This window comes from Aethalodelphis obliquidens, unplaced genomic scaffold, assembly GCF_003676395.1.
Source record: "Aethalodelphis obliquidens isolate GAN/ISIS:26980383/991018 unplaced genomic scaffold, ASM367639v1 scaffold5, whole genome shotgun sequence".
Lineage (NCBI taxonomy): Eukaryota > Metazoa > Chordata > Mammalia > Artiodactyla > Delphinidae > Aethalodelphis > Aethalodelphis obliquidens.
This window is the reverse complement of record NW_020837949.1, coordinates 61,196,364-61,219,615: the sequence shown is the minus strand read 5'-3', so window position 1 is coordinate 61,219,615 and position 23,252 is coordinate 61,196,364. Positions and strand designations below refer to the sequence as shown.

At 38.1% G+C, this 23,252-nt stretch overlaps 1 protein-coding gene across 2 annotated transcripts in view; it reads right to left on the bottom strand.

The window, feature by feature from the left end:
* GLCCI1 (glucocorticoid induced 1) overlaps positions 1 to 17,228 on the bottom strand; it is a 119,353-nt gene extending 102,125 nt beyond the window's left edge. Inside the window, exon 1 of one of the 2 annotated variants that reach the window (XM_027102518.1) lies at positions 16,295 to 17,228. In XM_027102518.1, the coding sequence (XP_026958319.1) occupies positions 16,295 to 16,739 (445 nt within the window). In that variant the 5' untranslated portion in view covers positions 16,740 to 17,228. The remainder of the gene's footprint in view (positions 1 to 16,294) is intronic. The other variant, XM_027102517.1, reaches the window with a different exon arrangement.
* Positions 17,229 to 23,252: the final 6,024 nt, after the last annotated feature.

The following is a 23,252-nucleotide window of genomic DNA, read 5'->3' as shown; positions in this document are numbered from 1 at the left end:
TATTTTAGAAGAGCATCATATTTTATTCCTCCAGAACAGGCTTAGAACTGGCCATTATAATCTTAGTCAAAAATGGTCTATTGATATTACTGATTGAACTGTACTTCAATCAAAATGGCATTGCCCAGGAGCTACAAATGGACTGAAGTCACAAAGTTCCATAGTTTGTTATTAGCATCTAAGTTAATTTTTTCCCTTAAATGATGAAAGAACATTGTTCAATCCAAGAACCCAAGAAATGAGTGAACAAATATCAGACTACACTTTTGGATATAGCTTGAATCATTAACAATACCTACAATAGCTAGGGCATTTGTAATAAAAACCTGAACAACACTTCCAGATGTACTGAAAAGACTCTTCTCAACATGGGAAGAAAACAAAACCACACTACAGAAAAGAGGTGGGTCAACTGCATTTTTGTCTGCCTTTTTTCTCCATTCTTTCCTTCGTCACCTCTGACCAGAATTTTTTAAATCCTTTCTATGTAGTGTTTGAGACAGGACAAGTACGAACGATGTATATTCAAACATTATGAATAATACAGTTAACTTCTTTTTCATGGATATGTCAAATCACTCATTTATCTGTCTCTTCCCCCCCCCATATTTTAACTATTTTACTTTCATTTAAGAATGAAATAAGAAAGTGAAACCTAATATGATTCACTAATCTATTTAGTTTATACTTAAATGATAAATGTAAGACTTATCTACCAGAGGGTGGGCTCCTTCCTAAAAGTAAAGCTCTTGTCTTTTTCTGTTTGTTTCTCTAACAGCTAGCACAACTACTCAAGTTTTGTTGAACCTGTGGATATCAGTTATCCATCCTTTCCTTACTTTTAATGAAATTAATACTCAAAAACTAGAAATCACCTGGCATATATTATGGAACTCATTAGCAAAGGAGCCTTTCTGGAAGAGCCTCAAATAGAATGGCTCCACATTTCTTTTTAATATTCTGTATGTGAGGCTCATCTAAAATCATTGTGAATGAAGTGCAAGAGAGTGACAAAAATAACTTGAATTCAGATCTCTATCATCCCATTTTCCACATTTACATAAAAAGCTATGATTTCCATGCTTAGGTATTTCACAAACAGGTCATTAATATAGGTTCATATAATAAATAACTCTTCATATAGTGCATATCCAAGAAAAATAACATATTTATATAACAAGACCACTTAATAAGATCACTAAACTTCGTGTCCTGCCAGGCACTCTGGGAGACCATGGATTTATTTCCACATGGCTATCAATTCTTAAAATGTCTCCGAATTGTTTTGAAAATAGTCTCTTAAATTATTAATCAAAGAGTAGTTATAGCATCTTCAGTTAATGAAAGTAAATAGCAAATTATATAAAACTAAATATATTCCACCAAGATCACACAATCGAACTTGATGAAGTATCTCTCGCATATTGACAGAAGCACTGATAACAATGGACCACACTTGCCTATGTGATGGATCACACGAGGTAAGAGTGAGACTCCCAAGGTGAATTTTCAAAGTGGCTCCAGTAGTAGCAGCTGGCAGACCACCTTTCTTTAAACTGTGAGGTGCAGTAAAGTTGCTAATGCTAACAGCTACAATTTTTTAAAATTCGTGGCTTATCGCAATAAAAACCCAATGTGTATCTTCCTGGCTGACAGATGGCCTTCTATATGATCATTCAGGGATTCAGACTTCCTTCATCTTATGGCTCCACCATTCCCCCAGGGCCTTGGTTGGAGTCCTCTGCTAGATTCTCTGCTTCCAGCTGGCAGATGAGGGAAGAGAATGAATGACGAGGATCAAACTAGTGCTTTTTTATTGAACACAGATGAAAATGTTGTATATCACCAAGCCTTATCTAATTGCAAGGAGGGGTAGGAAAAAGAGTCTTGATGTGGGCCAAGAGGGAGACAAAACAGGGTTTGGTGAATAATTAGAAGTCTCTACTATAGAAGGGCTTAACTCCCTTTGTCTGAATTACCTCGGAGATAGTTTGAGCCAAATTTTAGAGTAAGTCTTGCTAAATTATTACAATTGTCACCATAAATGGAGTGATCTAACTTAATCTAATTTACAGTAATCAGTAGATTACCTTACACTGACACGGGATCTTTGCCTGACAAGGAACAAGTATGGAGCTATTGAAAGATAATAGCATTTTCAATACAAAGTGAGTTCAGTTTACAAAGAACTTGATGTACACAATCGAGGATGCTGAGATGAGTCTTTTATGTCACGGAAAGGATTATGAACTTCAGAATTTTTTTTTTTTTAAAGAAAGACTATATTTATAAAGAAAGACTGTGCAATGGGTAAATTAGAGAGCGGTGACTAATGGCGGGGGAACCACTTAAGAGGCAGCAGTTCTAACAAATCAAGCAATAAGTAATAACGGAGCCATGAGGGGATGGAAAGAAGCTACCAGATTCAGAACATAATTCTAAGGAGATGGGATAAGATATAGTGATCAGTAGGATGAGGGAAATGAGGGAGGAGGGAAAGTTAATAATTATGCTGCAAGGAAGTTAAGAACCCAACCCAATGATGCTCTGGGTCTGAAAGTCTTATTAATAAATTATTGATTTTCTGCTAGTAGCATAGAAAAATACACTAGACCACTTTTTCAAAGCATGTTACCTAAGGGAATATGATATATTCTATGTGAAACATAGGTGGAATATACTTTAAATTAAAACTTCTCATACAGATGGTAACGAGATCAGCAAGAAGGTAAAGAGCATGAGCAAAACATCCAAAGACAATTATAATGATATTTTTAAATATGTGGATATGTAAACTTGCAGGATGTAAGCATTATGTCTGTTTTAATTTGCTATATACAGTTACCACCTAGAAGAATACCCACTCCAGTCAGTAGAAATGCAATAACGACAGGTTTCAACACTTCTTTCAACTTTGAATTTAAATACCAACATAATATTCTGCTCAAAAATCACAAAGCCAACTCCAGCAGAGAAAATGATCATACACTTACTAAGAAAATTAAACTGTAGATAACTGGATTGTCATTCTAAATTAGGTGAGATGATTCAGAAAAGGTAATTTATATGTAAACTGATTAATTTGTTTCTCCAAACCCATCCAACAACTTTTTACCAAATAATCCTTAAGTAAATACTTCAAAGAATTCAGCATTTAAGACATGCCTCCAGGGCTTCCCTGGTGGTGCAGTGGTTGAGAGTACGCCTGCTGATGCAGGGGACACGGGTTTGTGCCCTGGTCCGGGAAGATCCCACATGCCGCGGGGCGGCTGGGTCCGTGAGCCATGGCCGCAGAGCCTGCGCATCCAGAGCCTGTGCACCGCAACGGGAGAGGCCGCGGCAGTGAGAGGCCCGCGTACCACAAAAAAAAAAAAAAAAAAAAAAAAAAAAAAAAGAGATGCCTCCACAAGGAAATATAATTGTATTATAAATAGCAAATTTCCCCATAACCACAAGGAAGATGTTCAGAATTCTCATCTAGTTAGATGTCCATTGGTTTTATCTTACATGAGATAAGTAAAGTCCCTAAGTCACTACCACTTCGTATATTAAAATTACCTATAGCATTATGAAAAGATGACCATGAATTTCTACTCTATATGAAGAAAGTATCAGGAGCCAGTGATTATCCAGTGATTGTTGAGAAAGGAACGCGAACTTTACAGCATTCTCTCTTTTATACACATACATACACACCACACACACACGCACACAGATATTGTGTAGCCCTTAGGTATAATCAAATTAGGTGACCAATTTTTTTAACATTTTTATTTGTAATAGACCCAACCTTAACCAAAATGTCCTCCAATAAGTGATGGGTAAGGAAACTGTGGTACATTCATACTGTGGAATATTGCTCAGCAATAAAGGGAAACAGACTACTGATACTCTGAACTACTGTGATAGATCTCAAGGGCATTATGTTGAGTGGAAAAGAGGCAAGCTCAAAAGGTCACATAGTGTATGATTCCTTCTATCTAACATTCTCAAAATGACAAAATTATAGAGATGGAGAACAGATCAGTGATTGCCAGGGGTCAGGGTGGTAGGGGGAGGGAGTGGTATGACTACAACGGGCAGCACGAGGGGGATCTGAGTTGCATCTGACATCTGTGATAGAACAGGTCTGTATCTTGATTATACTGGTGGTTACACAGATCTACACGTGATAAAATCACACACGCACACACATACATACACACACACACACACACACCCCAATATAAAAATCCTGATTTGATGTCATACTATAATTTTGTAAAATATAACCGTTAAAGGAAAAGTGGGTGAAGGATACGTGGGAGCTCTCTGTACTGTCTTTGCAACTTCCTGTAAATGTAAACTTATTTATTTACTTTTAAATTTTTATTGGGGTAGAGTTTATTTACAATGTTGTGTTAGTTTCAGGTGTACAGCAAATTGAATCTGTTATACATATACATATATCTACTCTTTTTTAGATTCTTTTCCCATATAGGCCATTACAGAGTATTGAGTAGAGTTCACTGTGCTATACAGTAGGTCTTTATTAGTCATCTATTTTATATACAGTAGTGTGTATATGGGTGACCAATTAATTTCTTCGTCCTTAAGTATATACAGAAACTTTAAGTTAAAATCAGACTGTAGGATTATACAATTATAAATATCATAATCCACAGTACTAATCATATTTCTAGTCTAATTATGCTTACTTATTGCCTTGTCCTCCTGACACTGATAACAGTAGCAGGTTTGGTGAAAGTTTTTCATGAAGGAAGAAATATTTCCTCCATTAAGCTGGTTAGGAACAGTTTGGTAGGAAATTATAACTCAAGTAATAACTTTTTTTTTATAAGGACAAAATAATCCAGAAGAAAACTTGGAATATTTATCTAATTTAAAAGCATACCTTTCCACAGAGAAATGTGAGAAATAAAATCATTAGTACATATGAATTCTTTCCCTTTTAGGGGTTAATTGAATACAAAATTTCTTAGAATTTTAAAACTCAGACTAGAAAGGAAATGGAAAAGATCTATTCATGTTCATTTATAACAACTTCTTAGGATATTAGTTAATCCTGCTAAATGTCAGTAGAACATTTTATGTAGCAATGAGAAATTACACTATTCAGTAATATATTTTTACAACCTCAGATGAACCTCAATCTTGTGTAACTGACTTCCTAAAAAGTTTGTGTAAATAACACTTTGCTAAATTGAATAATTTTACTTGCGCGTAAATTAGATATTCTCTAAAGCAAACAAACACCCCAAAATCTGCTCTACACTTAAAAATTTTTACATTGCAATAAAGAACAAATTAATATGTAATTTATATTCTCATTGCTTGCTTAGTATAATCATGATCTTTATGATAGATCTAAAAACATTTAGATTTTTCATTGAAAATGCCCACCAAATTTTTGGCATGACGGTTTTTTGAATTTCTCCAAATATAACAGCTTCAGAAGCTGATTTCATGTTAATCCCACCATGCTAGGCCAGACTTTAGCAGAATATTATAATATGTCCAGGCAGCAATATAGCTTAGACCTAGATATAATATAGAAGCCACAAGATAATGCTCTCCTAAGCTTCATCTAATAAGGGAAAAACACATATAAACAAGTATTTGGTATTCAAAAAAGAATACCAAGAAGTGCAACCTAATCTTGAAAGATAAGCACAGAACATAATAATTCCCATACGAAGTCCAAACCTCGGAGAAGATAGTGGGTCAAATTCTTGGCAGATTTTAAATGACTTGACCTTGTTGAGAAAAATGAATGTGAGCACCCCAATAGCACCTAGAATACGTATTCTGTGAGGGTTAAACAGAGCTCCTCAGACATAGCGGGGACTCAATAAATATTTATTGTGTAAAACAGGGAGAAAATGCATTAGTTTTACTCATCAACATACTGCCAACAACTACAATACCTGAAAACAAAAATTTCTTGAATGAACAGTTATCACTGAAATTACATTAAAGCTACACTCATCTTTGGCCATGTGTTAACCAAAAAGACAAAGAGTGGGCAAATGCAATCAACTGACCAGGTATTTTTCAATAACAGGTCACTTAAATATGTAAAGAAAGAACAGAATTTTAAAATAAGTTTTTTAAAGCTATCTGGCAAAATATTGCAGAATGTTGTGGCTTTTTTCCAAAAACTGATTTCTGAGCATAGTCTAACTCCCTAATTTACAATGCTAATGAAACTGCATTTAGCAATGTTTGCTAATCCCTGTTTAGTAAGTATTAGACACTTAAATGAAATAACCTGACTTTAAGCAGGAAAAGGACAGTTGATTCTTTTCAGGGAGATGCACCAGAGAACCTCCAAAACACTTTGGAAGAAAGAAAATGACACTGTCACAGAACACTCAAAAATATCATAATTTGTTTATAGACTACCAGCTAATATATAAACAAATCTGTATTTTACTATGATCCTTTTACACATTCGTGGGAAGATCATTTCACAGGTTTACATAAGTATAGCAAAGTTCTTTAAGGTAACTGAGCAACTGAGCTCTACTAGTTTTTGTTATTTTCTAAGATACAAATATTACTTCCTTAATCCAACTTATAAACTGATGTATTTAACTAGAAAAGTAAATAATTACACAAGAAAAGTCATGAGAAACTTCATCACATAGACTTTATATAACACTTTCAGTATCATAACAATAACAATAAAAATACCATTTCTAATGTTACGTATGAAAGGATTCATGTTCCACACTGACTATCAAAGAGGGCTTAGAGTAAGCACAAGTAACACTGAAAAACGCCACAACATCCTGAAAGAAATGATTAAAATGGAGATTGAAATATCTTTTCTATTATACATCACATCAGCAAACCTAGAAAATGGAAAAGAGCCCAAGAGGCATAAACTGAGAAGATACTGCACCTTGCTGCTTTGCCATGAGAGTGAAATATAAAAAGATACTATTTTGAATGCTGCTAAATTATCAAAGAATGGTAAAAGATAAGAATCACAATGTTATGGTTGAATGGAGCCTTATGATGCTTTATTATAAATGTAAAGCTTATGTTATCAAATAGGAAAATGCAAGACTCACTCTACCCAGATTTTAAGATTTCATGTGAAAGGCAATTTTAAAAATTAAATCTAAATTGTGTCTTAACAAAGTGGTAAGTACTTTAAGGACCAAGCGGAAGGCTTACTAATGACATAATAAGGTTTTGAAGTGCTATGACATATTTATATACATATCTGAGGCCTGAATCACTGGGAATACTTGCAGCTATTTTAAGTTCTGTGGACCCTAGAGTTTACTGCCATTTAGCTTTCTCTTCACACCCCACCAAAGCTATTTTTGGCCTTTCTGTGACTTAACTGTATAAGCAATGGGATAACCCATTGTGCATGCTTTCCTGCCCCATAATTAATTGGGTTCCAAAAGCAACTTTCACCTGACCCTGAAGTCGGGACTTAAGAGAGTTACATGGCCCTTTGGGCCTTCTGTGCATGCCACCTGATCTTGGGCAGATTACTTAACTTCTCAAGAGAGAAAGAGAAATTATAAAAGTGTTTTATATTGAGTCCCAGTGAAGACTAGTTGCTGACATAAAAGCTCTGTAAATAACTGATTTTACTAAGAATCATCTAGTCTACACAATGCTATAGAAACAATATGGTACTGGCAATAGAAACAGACACACAGACCAATGGAACAGAGGACCCAGAAATAAATCCATGCATATACAGTCAACTAATCTTTGACAAGGGTGCCAAGAATATACAATGGGAAAAGGACAGTCTCTTCTATACATGGTGCTGGGAAAACTGGATATCCACATGCAAAAGAATGAAACTGGACCCTTATCTTACATCATGCACAAAGTTAATTTGAAATGGATTAAAGACTTAAATTTAAGACCTGGAACTATAAAACTCCTAGAAGAAAACATAGGGAAAAAGCTCCTTGACATCAGTCTTGGCAATGATATTTTGGATATGATACCAAAAGCACAAGCAACAAAAGCAAAAATAAACAAGCAACTAAAAAATCTTCTGCACAGCAAAGGAAACAATCAACAAAATAAAAAGGCAAGTTATGGAATGGGAGAAAATATCTGCAAACCATACATGTGATAAGTGTATGTTTTTTTGGATATATACATTTGCTATGTCCAAAATATATATGGAATTCGTATAACTCAATAGCAAAAAATACAAATAACCTTATTAAGAAATAGGCAAAGGATCTGAATAGACATTTTCCAAAGATGACATATAAATAGCTAATGAGGGTACACGAAAAAGTGCTCAACATCACTAATCACCAGTGAAATGCAAATTAAAACCACAATGAGATACCACCTCACACTTGTTAGAATGGCTATTGTCAAAAAGACAAGAAAATAAGAAGTGTTGGTGAGGATGTGGAGAAAAGAGAACCGTTGTATAACACTGGTGGGAATATAAATTGGTGGGAATGGAAAACAGTATAGAGGTTCCTCAAAAACTTAAAAATAGACCTATCATATGATCCAGCAATCTCACTTCTGAGTATATACCCACAGGAAGTAAAATCAGTATCTTGAAAAGATATCTGCCCTCCCATGTTCTTTGCAGCATTATCCACGATAGCTAAGATGTGGAGAATCTATGTGTCCACTCACAGAGGAATGGATAAAGAAAATGTGGTATATATATACAATGGAATCTTATACAGTCTTTTAAAGAAGGAAATCCTGCCATTCACAACAACATAGATAAACCTGGAGAACATTTTGCTGAGTGAAATAAGCCAGACAGAAAAACAAATACACAGGGAAAAACAAAAACAAATATGACCTCACTTACGTGCAGAATCTAAAAAAGTCTAATTCATAGAAGCAGAGGGTAGAATGATGGTTGCCAGGGACTGGCAAGTGGGAAAAGTGGGGAGGTCAAAGGGTACAAACTTTCAGTTATGAGTAAGTTCTGGGAATCTAATGTACAGATGGTGACTACAGTCGATAATACTGTATTATATACTTGGAATTTGCTAAGAATAGATCTTAAGTGTTCTCATCACATATCAAAAAAAAAAGGCATCTATGTGAGGTGGCGGATATGTTAATTATCTTGATTGTGCTAATCATCTCACATTGTAAATGTGTACCAAATCATCACACTGTATACCTTAAAATATATACAACTTTTGTCAGTTATACCTCAGTAAATAATAAACTTACTTTTCCTTTAATAAACTTACTTTTCCTTTCCATAGCGGAATCTTTTCCCTACACAACCAAACTCTTAAAAAACCCACCTATATCATTTTAAAGATAGAGAAAATAAGATGCAAACAGTTAAGAACTTACTATAAGTCAAATGTTAGAAGTGGAAATATAACCCAAGTCTCTTGACTCCAAATCCAATATTTTTCAGTATACCTTTCTGTTTCTAAGCCTCTTTTATGGAACCATTCGGAAAATCATTTCTTTGGTCTTTAACTTGATAATTAATTCTAGAGAAAAAAGCCAGGTTATTCCATTAAGGAATAAATGTAGCCACACACTGCTTCATTCCACCTTTTCCAGAAATAAGACAATCCCCAAAGCAAATTTATAGAATCAGTTATAGGGCAACTCTAGTTGTCAGTCAGTGCTCATTCAATCTTATATTCAGTAGTATCAACAGCAATTATTTTATTAGGTATATCATAGGTATTAATAAAGCTAATTAAGCCACAAAGAGTTCATTCATGTCTTGTTTGTTCTGCTCAAGAAAACAATTGTATAATAATTTTAGAAAATGTTTCACTAAATAATTAATATTTTAGTAATATAAAAGTTAAGGTTAGCTATATGGACTATTAACAGAAGTTCACCCTGAGGCCATACTGGCTAAATAAGGGGATATTACTGTCAGTAGTTGATAGGTATTTTATCTTTAGACACTAGGCAGCAAGTTTTAGCAGTTTTTGCCTTCTTGTTATGAAACATCCAGAAGTTTAATGGATTTCTGAATTCTAATAACGTGGAAGACAATTCTGGACATCAACCTTCCCACACAATAATGGATCTCACTAGTTTCTTTAACTCATCCTTATTTTTGGTGAGCCATTATTAAGGTTCACCATAGTTGCATTGCATTAAGTTACAAATATACAGAGTTCAAACCCACAAATTACAGTGATAACTATTAGCTCCTGGTGGGGCTAAATTAACCTAGTACCAGTTGCCAGGACAATCTCTTGAGACCAGAATCTCTGCTAAGTAATTCCTGAAACATCTACCAGTTTACCACCATGTATAACTAACTTTTAATAATCATGGAGAAAAATACTTCTCACTATAATACGATTCAAGAACAGCACAGATTCTAGAAGTACACAGGGCCAGATACAACCAAGTCCATATCCTTGACCCCTCAGGAACCAGGATTTCTCTCACACACACTGTTGCTCATACCCTCCTCTCTGTCTCTCTCCCTCTCTCTCTCGACACATTTTTAGACATTCTGAAAATGTCAAAGCACACCCCAGCACAGTGTAATAGTGCTGTGGAACCAATAGAAAACCTCTTCTTTAGTAATTCTTATAGCTCAGAAATCACAGCTGATGACCAATATCAGTCTCTTTTTAATTAGGAGAAATAGGATAATCCTGTGGAATGAACACTGTATCTGGAATCGGAAGATATGATTTCAAATCCACTTTCTTGCTGAATGAAAGAATATATTGCCTTATATATAGTAAAGCACTCACATGTTTTCTTCCTTTGTACCTACAACAATTAGAGATACAACATAATATTGGGGAGGTTATTGAGTTATTCATGAACTTGCCTCGTCCTGCAAGCTGCCACAATAACATTCACCTGAGGTAAACAACACTGCTTAAAGGTATCTGCCATGTTCCTACAAAAATGAAATACTAGAAAAGTATTTTTCCACAGTTTGTTCATAATTAAGTATAATCCTGTTTTCTTTAGAATTACTATAAATCCATTATAATTTGTTTTGCAGAATAAGCACAAGTATTATCCTTCTAGAATCAACTGGATGATCCATAGAGTCATGGTCAGTTCCAGGGGTTCAGATGAGGGGTAGAAAGGGAAAGAGACTTGGCTTCTGGCTCTTCCATCAGTTTCTCACTCAGGCTTTTCACATCAATAGGTGAGTAGTGTTCTCTCTTTCCTCCACTTAACTTTTGGCAAACCCAGTTAGAGACCATTATCAGATAAGCTCAACCTCTTGTTAAAATAAATAGAATATAGGACAGAAACAGCATCAGTGATTTGGTTTCTTTGACATTTAATGAGAGAACAAAATTATATATTGAAGACAAAAGACAACAGTGCCAGGCACAGACCCAGGACAGGTGCTGTGAAAAAGCCTATCGTGGTGGTGTCTGGGGATTTAAACTCTGGAGAAAAGACTAAACTAAAATTAAGAATAACAAAGTCATTAGTATATACTTCTTGGCAGATTATTAGCTGTATGTGGAAGCTTTGATAAAACAGGCTTTTAGCAATGTTTTAAATTTCAGATTTAAGAAAAATCCTCTCCTACTCGCCATTTGTTGAACACTGCCGTTTATTTCCATTGTTATTCATTGCCATGGAGCCCAATTACTCCTTTGTTTTCTTATTCACATTTAGTCCACATTATCACAAATAAAAATCACAAGGATACCATTACCCTTCAACACTTCCCCAATGTATAAATCCTAATTTGCATTAAATCCTTGAAGCAACATACGTTGCAGTGAATGAAATGTCCTTCTGTAAAAAGTACTGTAAATAATGAAAGAATTTTTAGTTCAATATATATACACGACTTTACATACAGCTAAACTGTCCAAGGTGCTTTTATACACCCTAGGTATACAATATTCAATATGCTTAGAATAATAGTTATTCGAAAGGAATATAATCTTTGAACATAAAACAGTTTAAGAATTAAAAAACTTCTATAAATTCACTTATCTATTTTGCTCTTAACCCACTGATGTAGAAATTTTACGTACCATAATTAATGGGAAAAATTAATGAACACTGCTGATACTCAGTGTAGTTCTCAAAGGCTGAAAACCTTTCCCAAAAATCAGTATCTGAAACCTGTCTCTTTAGGAAAAACAGTCAAAGCTTTAACTGTTTTCAGTCTAGTATAAGAAAGCTTTGAAGCAAGTTAACTCTAAGCACCCAAGGAAAACTATTTTTAAAAGTGGGGGGGACAAACGGAGGACCTTAATTTTCAACAATATCGGCCTGAGAAGTAACTTTATAAGAGAATGTCTGAGTATCTTTAAAAAGAGAGAGAAAAAAGTAATTAAAAATGTTGGAAGTCCACAAACTGAGCATAGCAGTAAAAATGACTCAAGAGGGAAAATTTAATGAAAAATAAAAAACTGAAAGCAAATTAATTGATCAAAACACAGACACACACACATACATGCACACACAATGCAGGCAGTCATTCAGCATTATATGCTAGCTGGCTTTGTATTTTCTTTTAAAATATAATCATAACTTCTCAATGTATAAAATAAGGCTCTCAAGGTACTCATGAAAAATTCTTACCAAATTTCACTCTAGAGTTAATGATATTAGGCATGTTAAATCAGGAATCAACACATGCTATTTTCCACAGCAGGAACTATATAAATTACAAGCTCTTCCATGTTTTTGTTATTAGGTTTGGTACACTTAAAAATAAGCGGTATTCTACATCGAGTGCTCTAACGCAACTGTTTTTATATCTTTTAGAATTTATATTTCATCTCAGTGCTCAATCCTTACAAAAAAACACAAAAAGACCTGCAATTGCTATTTACTGTCTTGCACAATAAAATTGTATCTGTTCTGTTTTTGAATTCATAGATTTTGCTTTATGAAGTTTTCAGAAAGAAGCAACTTTATTATATTTTCATTGTTACTCATGATTTTAGCTTAAAGATCATTAATTTTAACACTAACATCCTGCTATATTCTCATTTGGGTTGTTCTATTTATCTCAAAGGTAGACTTATGTATTACCATTACAAAAAAATAACTATTTGCATAATACTTTATGATTTTACATCTATTACAAACACATCACAGGGAGCCTGAGGATGCATTCAGTAGCTTGTCATTCACCACTTCAAGACCCTTCAGAACTAAACAAGGAGGAGGGTGACATTTTGCTAAAGGCAGAAGAAATGAATATAAATAACAAACTTTGAAGTTTTAAAAATACAAAAGAAAATTTTAAAAATGCAAACAAAAATATGATCATATGCATAAACAATATAATTTCAGTTTTTAAAACTCCATGTCCGCTATACAGAGCAAGGTGTTTGGAGATTTATATATCTTCTATTATGATACCCACTGAAATTATCTAAAACTGTGCTACAAAAATAGAGAAAATTACCATCTTCTTGCTAGATTTTATAAATATATTAAAATTGTGCCTATTTACATAATTCAGCTTTTCCTCAGCCTTGTGAAATAATCTGAGTATCATTTCTTTATTATTCTAGACTTAACCCTAAAAATGTGCATATTAAGAATGTTTCAGAGGGAGATAATGATCTAACATGTTAAGAAATTATGTTGTCTCATAACTTCTTCTTGGTAAAACAATTACAAAGAAAATTGTTTACATCTTCTGTATTTTCTTCCATAACCACCAGTCCAGATAAAAAAATACTGAATGCTGTTATGTCACCTCTAGTCCAAATGCTCATAGCACTTGAAGCTTCTTGTAAGCAATATGCTTCTATACTAAACACATATCCCTGAGCTACCACCTACCTAATTTAACAGTTTTAAATGTACTTTCAAATACAGCGTAATACCATCTTAAACATACACACACATACATACATATACACACACACACACACACACGGAGTGTGCAGAAAAGGAAGGAGGTGGAGAGCAAGAAATGGAGCACGTTGTTGTTTTTCATTCATGCAGTATAGTGATGTCAGTGTCTGCAGCAGCAGCAGCGGCAGGAGCCTTGACCTGTGGAGGCTACAATCCACTGAAGTCAGAACCTTGCAGAATTCAAAAGAAACTGAGTAGATAATTGTTTGAAAAATTGTTCAACTGTTCATAGCATGAATTTTAAATAGATAAGTAAAAAGAACAGATTAGTTGTATGGTTTTAACTTAGGTAGAGAGGAGCAAGGCGGGATGTGGAGAAGTAACAGAAAGGTAATATCATCAGGGAACTGGGGGCAGAAGAACCTACATTCAAAATCATTTCAGTGTAAGAAACTGACAAAACCACCTGGTGTTAAAAACAGCAGAAAGGCCTCTTCTGTTCCCAATACAAGCTCTGTGATGCAAATCTGTCTCCTGAACAACCAGAGTCAGAGAAGTGTTTTCATCATGATTGCGTTAAAATTGCATTAAACTCAGATGTGACATACTACATACAACAAAGAGGACAGTTTAAGCCTGGTCACAAATTTCAATAAAACTACTTGATGATGGACCTTGTAATTCCTAAGCAATTAAGACTTTTGAAGGATGCAGCAAAACAAGTTGTACTATGATCTGTTGTAAGATGTGTTTATCAACAAAAGGGGAGGAGGTACTAGATGACCAATATATTGTTGCAGCAATTGCTGAAACTACTCACTATGCCCACAAAACCCTCTGAACACAGTCTTTCTGCAGTGCTTATTTTATGGCTCTTACATTAGTCCCTAAAAGAAAATCCCAAAACTCAATCTATGTACTGTTGAAACTAAATCACTCAAAAATTTATGTAACTGCTGCCTTCTTTTCATTCTGTTACCTCTCATTTCATACAGTTCTAGAAAATGTGCAAAGGAGTTGCATATGGCATTAATCTGTTAGAAAATGGTGGCCTTTTCTATAAAATACAGCCAAAGATGTGTGTTCAGTTGTGGTCATTATTAGGGCGATCACGTTGTTTTCATTCATTCATTCAGGATTTGCTGGAGGATGTCAGTTTCTGTAGCTGGCTTGACCTGGGGGAGGAGTGGGGGAGCAAATTCCTTCTGGTGCATACTGATTACAGGATGTATTTCTCGGTGCTCCTGTACACATACCACTGCACTACATCCTACCCTGCCTCACCATCAAGTGGTCTGAAAACAAGGGCCTCAGCAACATGCTAATTACAGGTCAGAAATATTAAAACAAAACACCAAAACTGCAATCTATCTTAACACAATCACTTTCTCCAAGTCTAAGACCTTCATCAAGAAAACTCCATTAAAAAAATTACACATACCACATAAACACTGCACAGGCTCCACAGTGATTCCCTTCCAAGCAGAGATTTTTCCCCTCGGTATGATCCGTTCTCTCCACAATGCAGCAGCAGCATCTGTAGCCCTAGCGTGGTATCTAATAACATGAGCTACTCCTCCCTCCCTTATGAGTTTTACATCCTTGTTTTGGCTAAACTTCCTTTTCTCCCCCAGAACTAAACTAGATCATTCACCGTGTCCCTAAACATAAACCAAACCGCCCCAAAACACAAAACATTAAGGGAAGCCGACAGCATCCACCAGTTCACCATTACCTTTGACACCTAAGAAAAACGAAACTTGAGATCCTTTAACAGCTCAACTGAACTGTTAAGTGTACTTAAAAATAGAAGGAAAAAAGTGAGCACACTCCACAAATAGGTCCTTAGAAATTTACCATGAAAGTCTTGAGTTGGGCATAAACTGTTTCCAGCGCAGTACCGCCCTGATGCATATGACTATATAAAGTAGAGAAAAGAGGGAGCCCCCCCCACAAAAAAAAAGCCAAACCAAACACTATACACTTCAATTGCACATCCAAAACTGTCCCCTCTACACACCCAACAGGATATCCTTACATCATAACTGGTGCCTCCACCTCCCCACCCCCAAAAAAGAAAAAAAAAATTATCCCGGTAGGCACAGACACATTATAGGAACTTTGTAGGAAAGCACAAAGAGGCTGTAGAGATTACAACCACCACCTTATCTGCTGCCGGAGAGTTTGTGTGCGTGTTTTTTTAAGTGTTTCGCCCAGCTCCTCCTTCCCCCACTACAAACAGCAAACACATGAGTGAGCTAATCAGCTCTTAAACTGAAAAACCTTTCGATACAGGCGAGTGATAGAAGATAAAGCTGAGGGGCGGCAGGAGGGTCAAATAAAAGTTGCTCCGCAGTTTGCTCATCCAAGCCCCGCAGCGACCGCAGGGGGGTGAGGTTCCCAAAGCCGCTTTCACACCTTCGATAATGCACTAGCAAAGAGAAGCCCGGAGAGGCTGAAGTTTCCACGGAGGGCACCGTCGGGGAGACGCAGCCCGGGAGGACAGAAAGGTTGGGCTCGCTACCTCTGCACACGGGCGAGCCGGGGCTCCGTCGCTCAGGTGAGTTGCTCCTCCGGTGGCTTTCTGGGGACCGTCTCGGGCGGCCCTTGGCCCGCGGCGCCTGCTCGGTCGGGGCTGAGGTCGGCGGCGGCGTCGGGCTGGGCGGGCTGGGGCCGCGGGCCGCGCCGGGCCCCGGGAGGCTGCCCAGCGAGGCGGCGGCAGCGGGCGGGCGCGTGGGACTGTGCTGGCTGCCCCGCAGGAGCTGGTAGGGCACCGTGGCGCGAATGGGCTGCAGCAGCCGGCCGGCTCCCGCAACCGGGGCGCAGCTCACGCCGCCGCCGCCGCCCGCACCGTTCCCGCTCCCGGCGGCGGGGGTGGCGGGCGGGGAACCCGCGGCGCTGCGCCGCATCCTCTGCGGCGGGGGATGAGGAGTCTGAGAGGAACTGGAAGAGGAGGAGGCAGTGGACATGGTGGCTCCGCGGGCCCTGGACGATGCCGGCCAACACCGAGGCGCGGAGCGGGAGGCGCGCGAGCGTGTGGGAGCCGGCGCGATAGTGCGTGCGAGTGTGTAAGGGGGAGGGGCGGGGGTATCGTGGAGGGGGAGGAGTCTCTCGGCTCCCCCTTCGCAACGCGCACCCCCGCCGCCTCAGCGAGGGGGGAGGGGAAGGCTGCGAAAACAAACGTCCAACGGCCCCAACCGCCCGACCGGGCTCGGTGTGGCGGTCACGGCCGGGGCCGCGAGGAGCCCGGAGCCGCCGCCGCCGCCGCCCCGGGCATCGCGCTGACAGGGGAAAGGGGCAGCCGCCGGGATCACGCAGATCCGCGGGGCTGCACGCGCAGGAGAGGCCGGCAGCTGCAGGAAGGGCCGGGACCCCTGCTTCTGGGGACCTGGTAAGGGTAAAGGGCCTCGAGGTGCCTGGATGAACGCGAAGCCGCGCCACCGCAAATGCCGCCGCCGCCTCTTCTGCCCGCTCCTCACTCCATAAGGCACCTAACCCCTCAACCCGTACCCCGCCCCCTGCACCGCCTCCCGGCTCTCCGGGCCGGCAGCTGCCGCAACGAGCATTCCCATTGGCTCCGTCGTTCTCCACCAGTACGCGAGTGATTGGTTTCAGGGTAGGAGTGAGAGGAGCACCTGCCAATGAGAATAGGCATCCTACTTTGGAGGCGGGATATGAAGGAGCGAAGAGGGAGAAAGGGGCTGTGCGCTCAAGGAGGGGCGTGAGAGTTGACAGCCTTTGAGGTGAGAGGGGGACTTTGATTGGGCTGCCCTGGGAGAGTGGGTCCATGTGTGTCCTGCGCGTGCCCCGACACCCACAGACGCGCACGCCCAGGGAAGCAGGTTGTGAGGGCTCCACCCTCCAGGGCCGTTTGTACAACTTGAGACAGAGGATGCGTCAGGCAAACTTTACTTTGCAAGTACACCTGTTCTGGTGGTGGGATGTTTTAGAAGAATCCATCCCTTCCCCACTAATTTTAGTAATCTGAGTTTTTGTGGCGAGTAGACTAATCAAAAAAATTTAAGGCCATCAGAAGCAATGTCTGGGGGTTGGATTGAACACTGGGTGGATACTTTTACAGTTATCCTATGGAGTGAAAAGAGATAATCAAATCATATGTTCCAAGACAATAACTCTGAATTGCAGGGGTCAACAAGGAATTGTACATCATTACACCATCAGTTAAATGGAGGTGTAATAGAGGGCACACCCTGTTGTCTTTTCGCAGAAGCAGGTGGCCTCTTGGGAGAAATCGTACCAGACTCGATGTAACAATCCACTGGGGTAAATTTAGTTTTTATTCTGCAGTGGAACTGAAGAGAAACTAAGATTTTGGATGACTGTCAGGAACCTAAGTTTACCCCACAGTAAGCCAAGGTTTTAAACGTTAAGCAGGAACAATTGATTGAAGGGTCCACATCAGATACCCTCCATTCGTTTCCATGAGATAAAAAAGAAGTGGGAGATCAGATTGGTCTACTCTTGGTGTCTGCCCACACTGACAGGCTTCCTCTGATTTCAGGCACTAAATGCAGGGGTCAGTTTCGCTTAGAGGAGCCATCCCTCTCAGCTTCATTGTGCCCTCAGAACAGAAAGCATACTAGGTTCTGTAAAAAGTGGATGAAACCCACTTTTTCTGTAAAATGCAAGAATTGCACCCATGAAGACTAGTGACAGTTCCTCACTTTATCACATAGTAGAATAACAGCTAACATTTACTGAGCATTTCATGTGTCAGCCACTGTTCTAAGAATGTTTTACGTGTTAATTCCTTCAATCCTATAATCCACAAGGTAGATACCACTGTGTTCACATGTATTTGCTTCCCAGAATAACATATTAAATATAAATGTAGTAAAAACTTTTCTCTTTTAAATTTAGTATAATTGACCTATTGTATTATTTTTTCCATCTAAAATGAACGATTTCCTCATTCATTAGGAAAGTGCCTTCCTTCATGGGGAAAAAGAATGATAAATGGCTTCTTTCTGATGCCTTTTTCAGAATATCAAGAACAAAAATTGACGGATTAAAATATGTGAAGTTTTTAAAAATGCTGGTAAATTTCCAAGTTGTCGATTTGATTACAGCATGGTTTCATAATAGAAATGTTATCTCTGGCCACTCCTAAATATAAGTATGTAACGACCCCAACACTTTAGATTACAGTAATTCTGAATTTATACCAAGCCACAGTCCTAATGATCAATACCTGATTTGGATCTAAAACAACCTACCTAGCCATATGTTAAAGTCTTTCTGTGTTTGTTGAAAACTGCCAACGCCAACTTAAATCAGACAACCAAAACAAATCTAAATGACGCACACAGAGAACTAGTATGATCTTAAAATACTATGTTCAGTTGCTGGTAAGTCACCATGACCTATTTGGATGTTCAATCACCTTCTCTTTACTAAATATATCTTGGTTGCCTCTTAAACCTCTGTTCTCATGAAATAAATACTGATCTTTATGTGTAAGGAATTCAGTCTCCAAACAAATCAAAGGTGGGCTAAAATAAACTAAACCCAGTATCGGCTTTCAAATGTCCATTTGTTGAGTTCTTAACAGTATTTTATTCTTAGTGAGTTTGGGAGTGGGCTCCAAGGGTATGAAAAGAAGCTTTAGGAAAACATACTCCTCAGTAAATTGGGAACCCCTTAGAAGGAAGTGTGGATTGCTGGGTGAGAAGAGCATTGTTACCCGACTGTGCTAGCTATGGGATGGTTAGGCCCCATGCAGATTATCTCTATTTGTTGAATATAAGTGTAACAATCCCTGGAAATTCTATATATGCTAATGTTGGTAATGACCTCTTTACTATGTTGACCTACCTAAAAGAAAGCGCAATTTGGTGGCATGGGAAATACCTTTGTTCTCAGTAACCCATGTCTTGGCTGTTTGTGGAACAAGATTCTACCGTTAGCTAATCTGAAGTAGAACTATTACACTTACTTCTTGGTTCATATATGGTAATAGACTATACTTTAGGTTACATTAAAACTTGGAGTCATTGGCTATATCTGATTAATATGTAGCCCCATCTGAAGAGAGAATGAGATAACTAACGGGCCTACAGAGCTACCAAAACCTCCCTCTTCTAGTTTCATCCAGGTTTGCCAGGCTATGCATCCAAGCCCCAACCACATCTAAGGGGCAGTCCAGGCTGTCAGTATCAGAAATGAGGTCACGGCTGAGAGAGAACACTAAACAGATCTGCACTGATGTTCATCTTAAGCTGATTAAACTCTCTTGTAGGTGGATTCTTTATAGCAGCAACAAAAAGAGCCTTGCCTGAATTTTTGTCCCTGGCAGATGCTTACAGTAAAACTCCTTACTGCTTGTGACAGGCTACGTGCACCTTTGCACTAGGTGTTCCCTCTGCCTGAGCAGTTCCTACCCCAGTTACCCACATGGCTTGCTCACTCATTTCCTCCAGGTCTTCACTCAGATGTCATCACCTTCTCAATGAAAGCTTTTCTGGAAACTCTTTTTTAAAATTGCAAGCACCCCCTAGATGTTCCCTACTCTCTTACTTTTTTTCCCCAGAGCACCCATCACCCCCCACCTACTGTATATTGTAATTATTTTTTGTTCTGTCCATGTAGAATGTAAGAGCCATGAAGGCAAGGCTTTTTATCTGTTTTATTACTGCTGAATCTCCACAATAGTGCTTGGTACCTGGTAGACAATATTTGCTCAATGTTGTTGAAAAGAGTAGCAAATTTTAACCAGTGCTTGTCCCGTGAACTAAACTGTGCCTTTCATCAGACAAAAAAAAAAATTGATAATAAGAAGTATATCACTGTTGCAAAGACATAGCCACGGAGTAGAAAAATGTTCCGTGTGGCTTTTGTAAACTATACAGATATTCGCACTGGGGCCAGCATTCAAAAGGAAAGCGTATCTTGTATTATGATCCTTATACAGGCAAAGTGAAAAATACTAGTCCTAGTGGCTCTTGGAGGCTCATCAGATGTTGAAAACGGAAACTGAAATTGGTAATGGAGAAGAGGCAGTTGAAATTTGCAGGAAAAAAGAAATAACCAACTGAAACTGACAGAGAAGGACAGTTGAAGAGAGTGACATCTGCTGATATGTAGTTAGTTCTATCTCTCTGTTAGGAGCAATTCTCAAGAGGCCTGTGTAAGGAAACTGAAAAAAATATATATATTTAATTAAGTAGGAAAAAAAAAGGAACATTTCATGTAAATAATAAATATTTTACTTTGTTTCTTTTCCCCCCATCTTTATTGAGATACAATTGACATAAAAGATTGTGTAAGTTTAAGGTTTGTAATGTAATGATTTGATATGGGTATTTAGTGCAAAATGATTAACACGATAAGGTTACTTAACACATCCATCACCTCACATAGTTATAAACCTTTTTCTATGATGAGAACTTTTAAAATCTATTCTCTTAGTAACTTTTAAATATACAATATAGTATTGTTAACTATACTCACCATGCTGTACATTATATCCCCGGAACTTATTCATCTTATAACTTGAAGTTTGTACCGTTGACCACCCTCACCCATTTCCTCCACTCCCTAGCCCCTGCCCCTATTCTCTGTTTATATGAGTTTGGATTTTTTTAGATTCCACATGTAAGTGAGATCATATAGTATTTGTCTTTCTCCATCTGACTTACTTCACGTATCATAATGCTCTCAAGGTTCATCCATGTCATCACAAATGGGAGGATTTCATTCTTTTTATGGCTGAATAATATTCCATTGTGTGTGTGTGTGTGTGTGTGTATATATATATATATATATATATATATATACCACAGTTTTTTTCCATTCATCCATCAGTGGACACTTGCGTTTTTTTCATATCTTGGCTGTTGTAAATAGTGCTGCAATGAACATGGGAATGCACATATCTCTTTGAGATATTGATTTCATTTCCTTCAGATATATACCCAGAAGTGGGATTGCTGGATCATATGGTAGTTCTATTTTTAAGTTTTTGAGGAACCTCCATAATGTTCTACATAGTGGCTGCACCAGTTTACAATCCCATCAACAGTGCACAAGGGTTCCCATGTCACTATATCCTCACCAGTACTTATTATTGCTTAACTTTTTGATAATAGCCATTCTAACAAGTGTGAGGAGGTATCTCATTTCGGTTTTAATTTGTATTTCTCTGATGATTAGTGATGTTGAGCACCTTTTCTTATACCTGTTGACCATTTGAATATCTTCTTTGGAAAAAATGTCTACTCAGATCCTTTGCCCATTTTTAATTCAATTGTTTGGTTTTTCTTGCTATTGCATGAGTTGCTTATACATTTTGGATATGAACCCCTTATCAAATATGTTGTTTGCAAATATTTCTCCCATTCTGTAGGTTGTCTTTTCATTTTTGTTGATTGTTTCTTTTGCTGTGCAGAAGGCTTTTTAGTTCGATGTAGTTTCACTTGTTGATTTTTGCTTTTGTTGTGATGCTTTGGGTGTCATAACCATAAAATCCTTGATAAGACTAATGTCAAGGAGCTTTTCCCTATGCTTTTTTTTTTAAAGATTTAATTTTATTTATTTTTGGCTGTGCTGGGTCTTCGTTGCTGTGCACAGGTTGTGTGCGAGCAGGGGCTACTAGTTGTGGCGAGCAGGGGCTACTCCTCATTGCAGTGCATGGGCTTCTCCTTGTGGTGGCTTCTCTTGTTGAGGAGCACAGGCTCTAGGCGTGTGGGCTTCAGTAGTTGCGGCGCGTGGGCTCAGTAGTTGTGGAACACAGGCACTAGAGCGCAGGCTCAGTAGTTGTGTTGCACGGGCTTAGTTGCTCCACAGCATGTGGGATCTTATCTTCCCAGACCAGGAATCGAACCTGTGTCCCCTGCATTGACAGGCAGATTCTTATCCACTGTGCCACCAGATATCCACTGTGCCCTATGCTTTGTTTTTAAAAGAAGTTCAGAAGAAGCAAGAGAAAGAGGGGATATCTTGTTTTTTAACTGATAAATATCAAAAGAGTAAGTATGCAGTTATTCCTACCTGGATAGAAAATAGTGATGAGGACCACTAATTTTTCAGCTTCCATCTCCACAGCAATTCCTATCGCCAACTATGATGCCAGGGGCACATCCCCTAAGCTGATACATAAGTAGAGTTTTATCATTTAACTAAAAGACTATATTGTACAAAGCCAACACATTCAGAGGCTAAATAAAGATTTGGGGACCAGAAAACTGCAAATATTCTCTCTTTGCTGCAACATTTCATTTGTTTTAGTTCCAAACATGGTGTCAACAGTACATGAGAGCAGTAGTGGTCCTATGAAGAGACTGTGCTTGATTATCATAATACTATTTTTTTTAAATGAGAGTTTAGAGTGATTAAAATGTGTCGATTAATTTCCTCCTCTGTGACTGAATTTTACTTTTTACCACATAAGTGTGTTGAGTGACTGTTGTTAAGGTGCAATCAACTCATCAGCAGCACTTGACTAGAGAAGTTATTAAAATTAT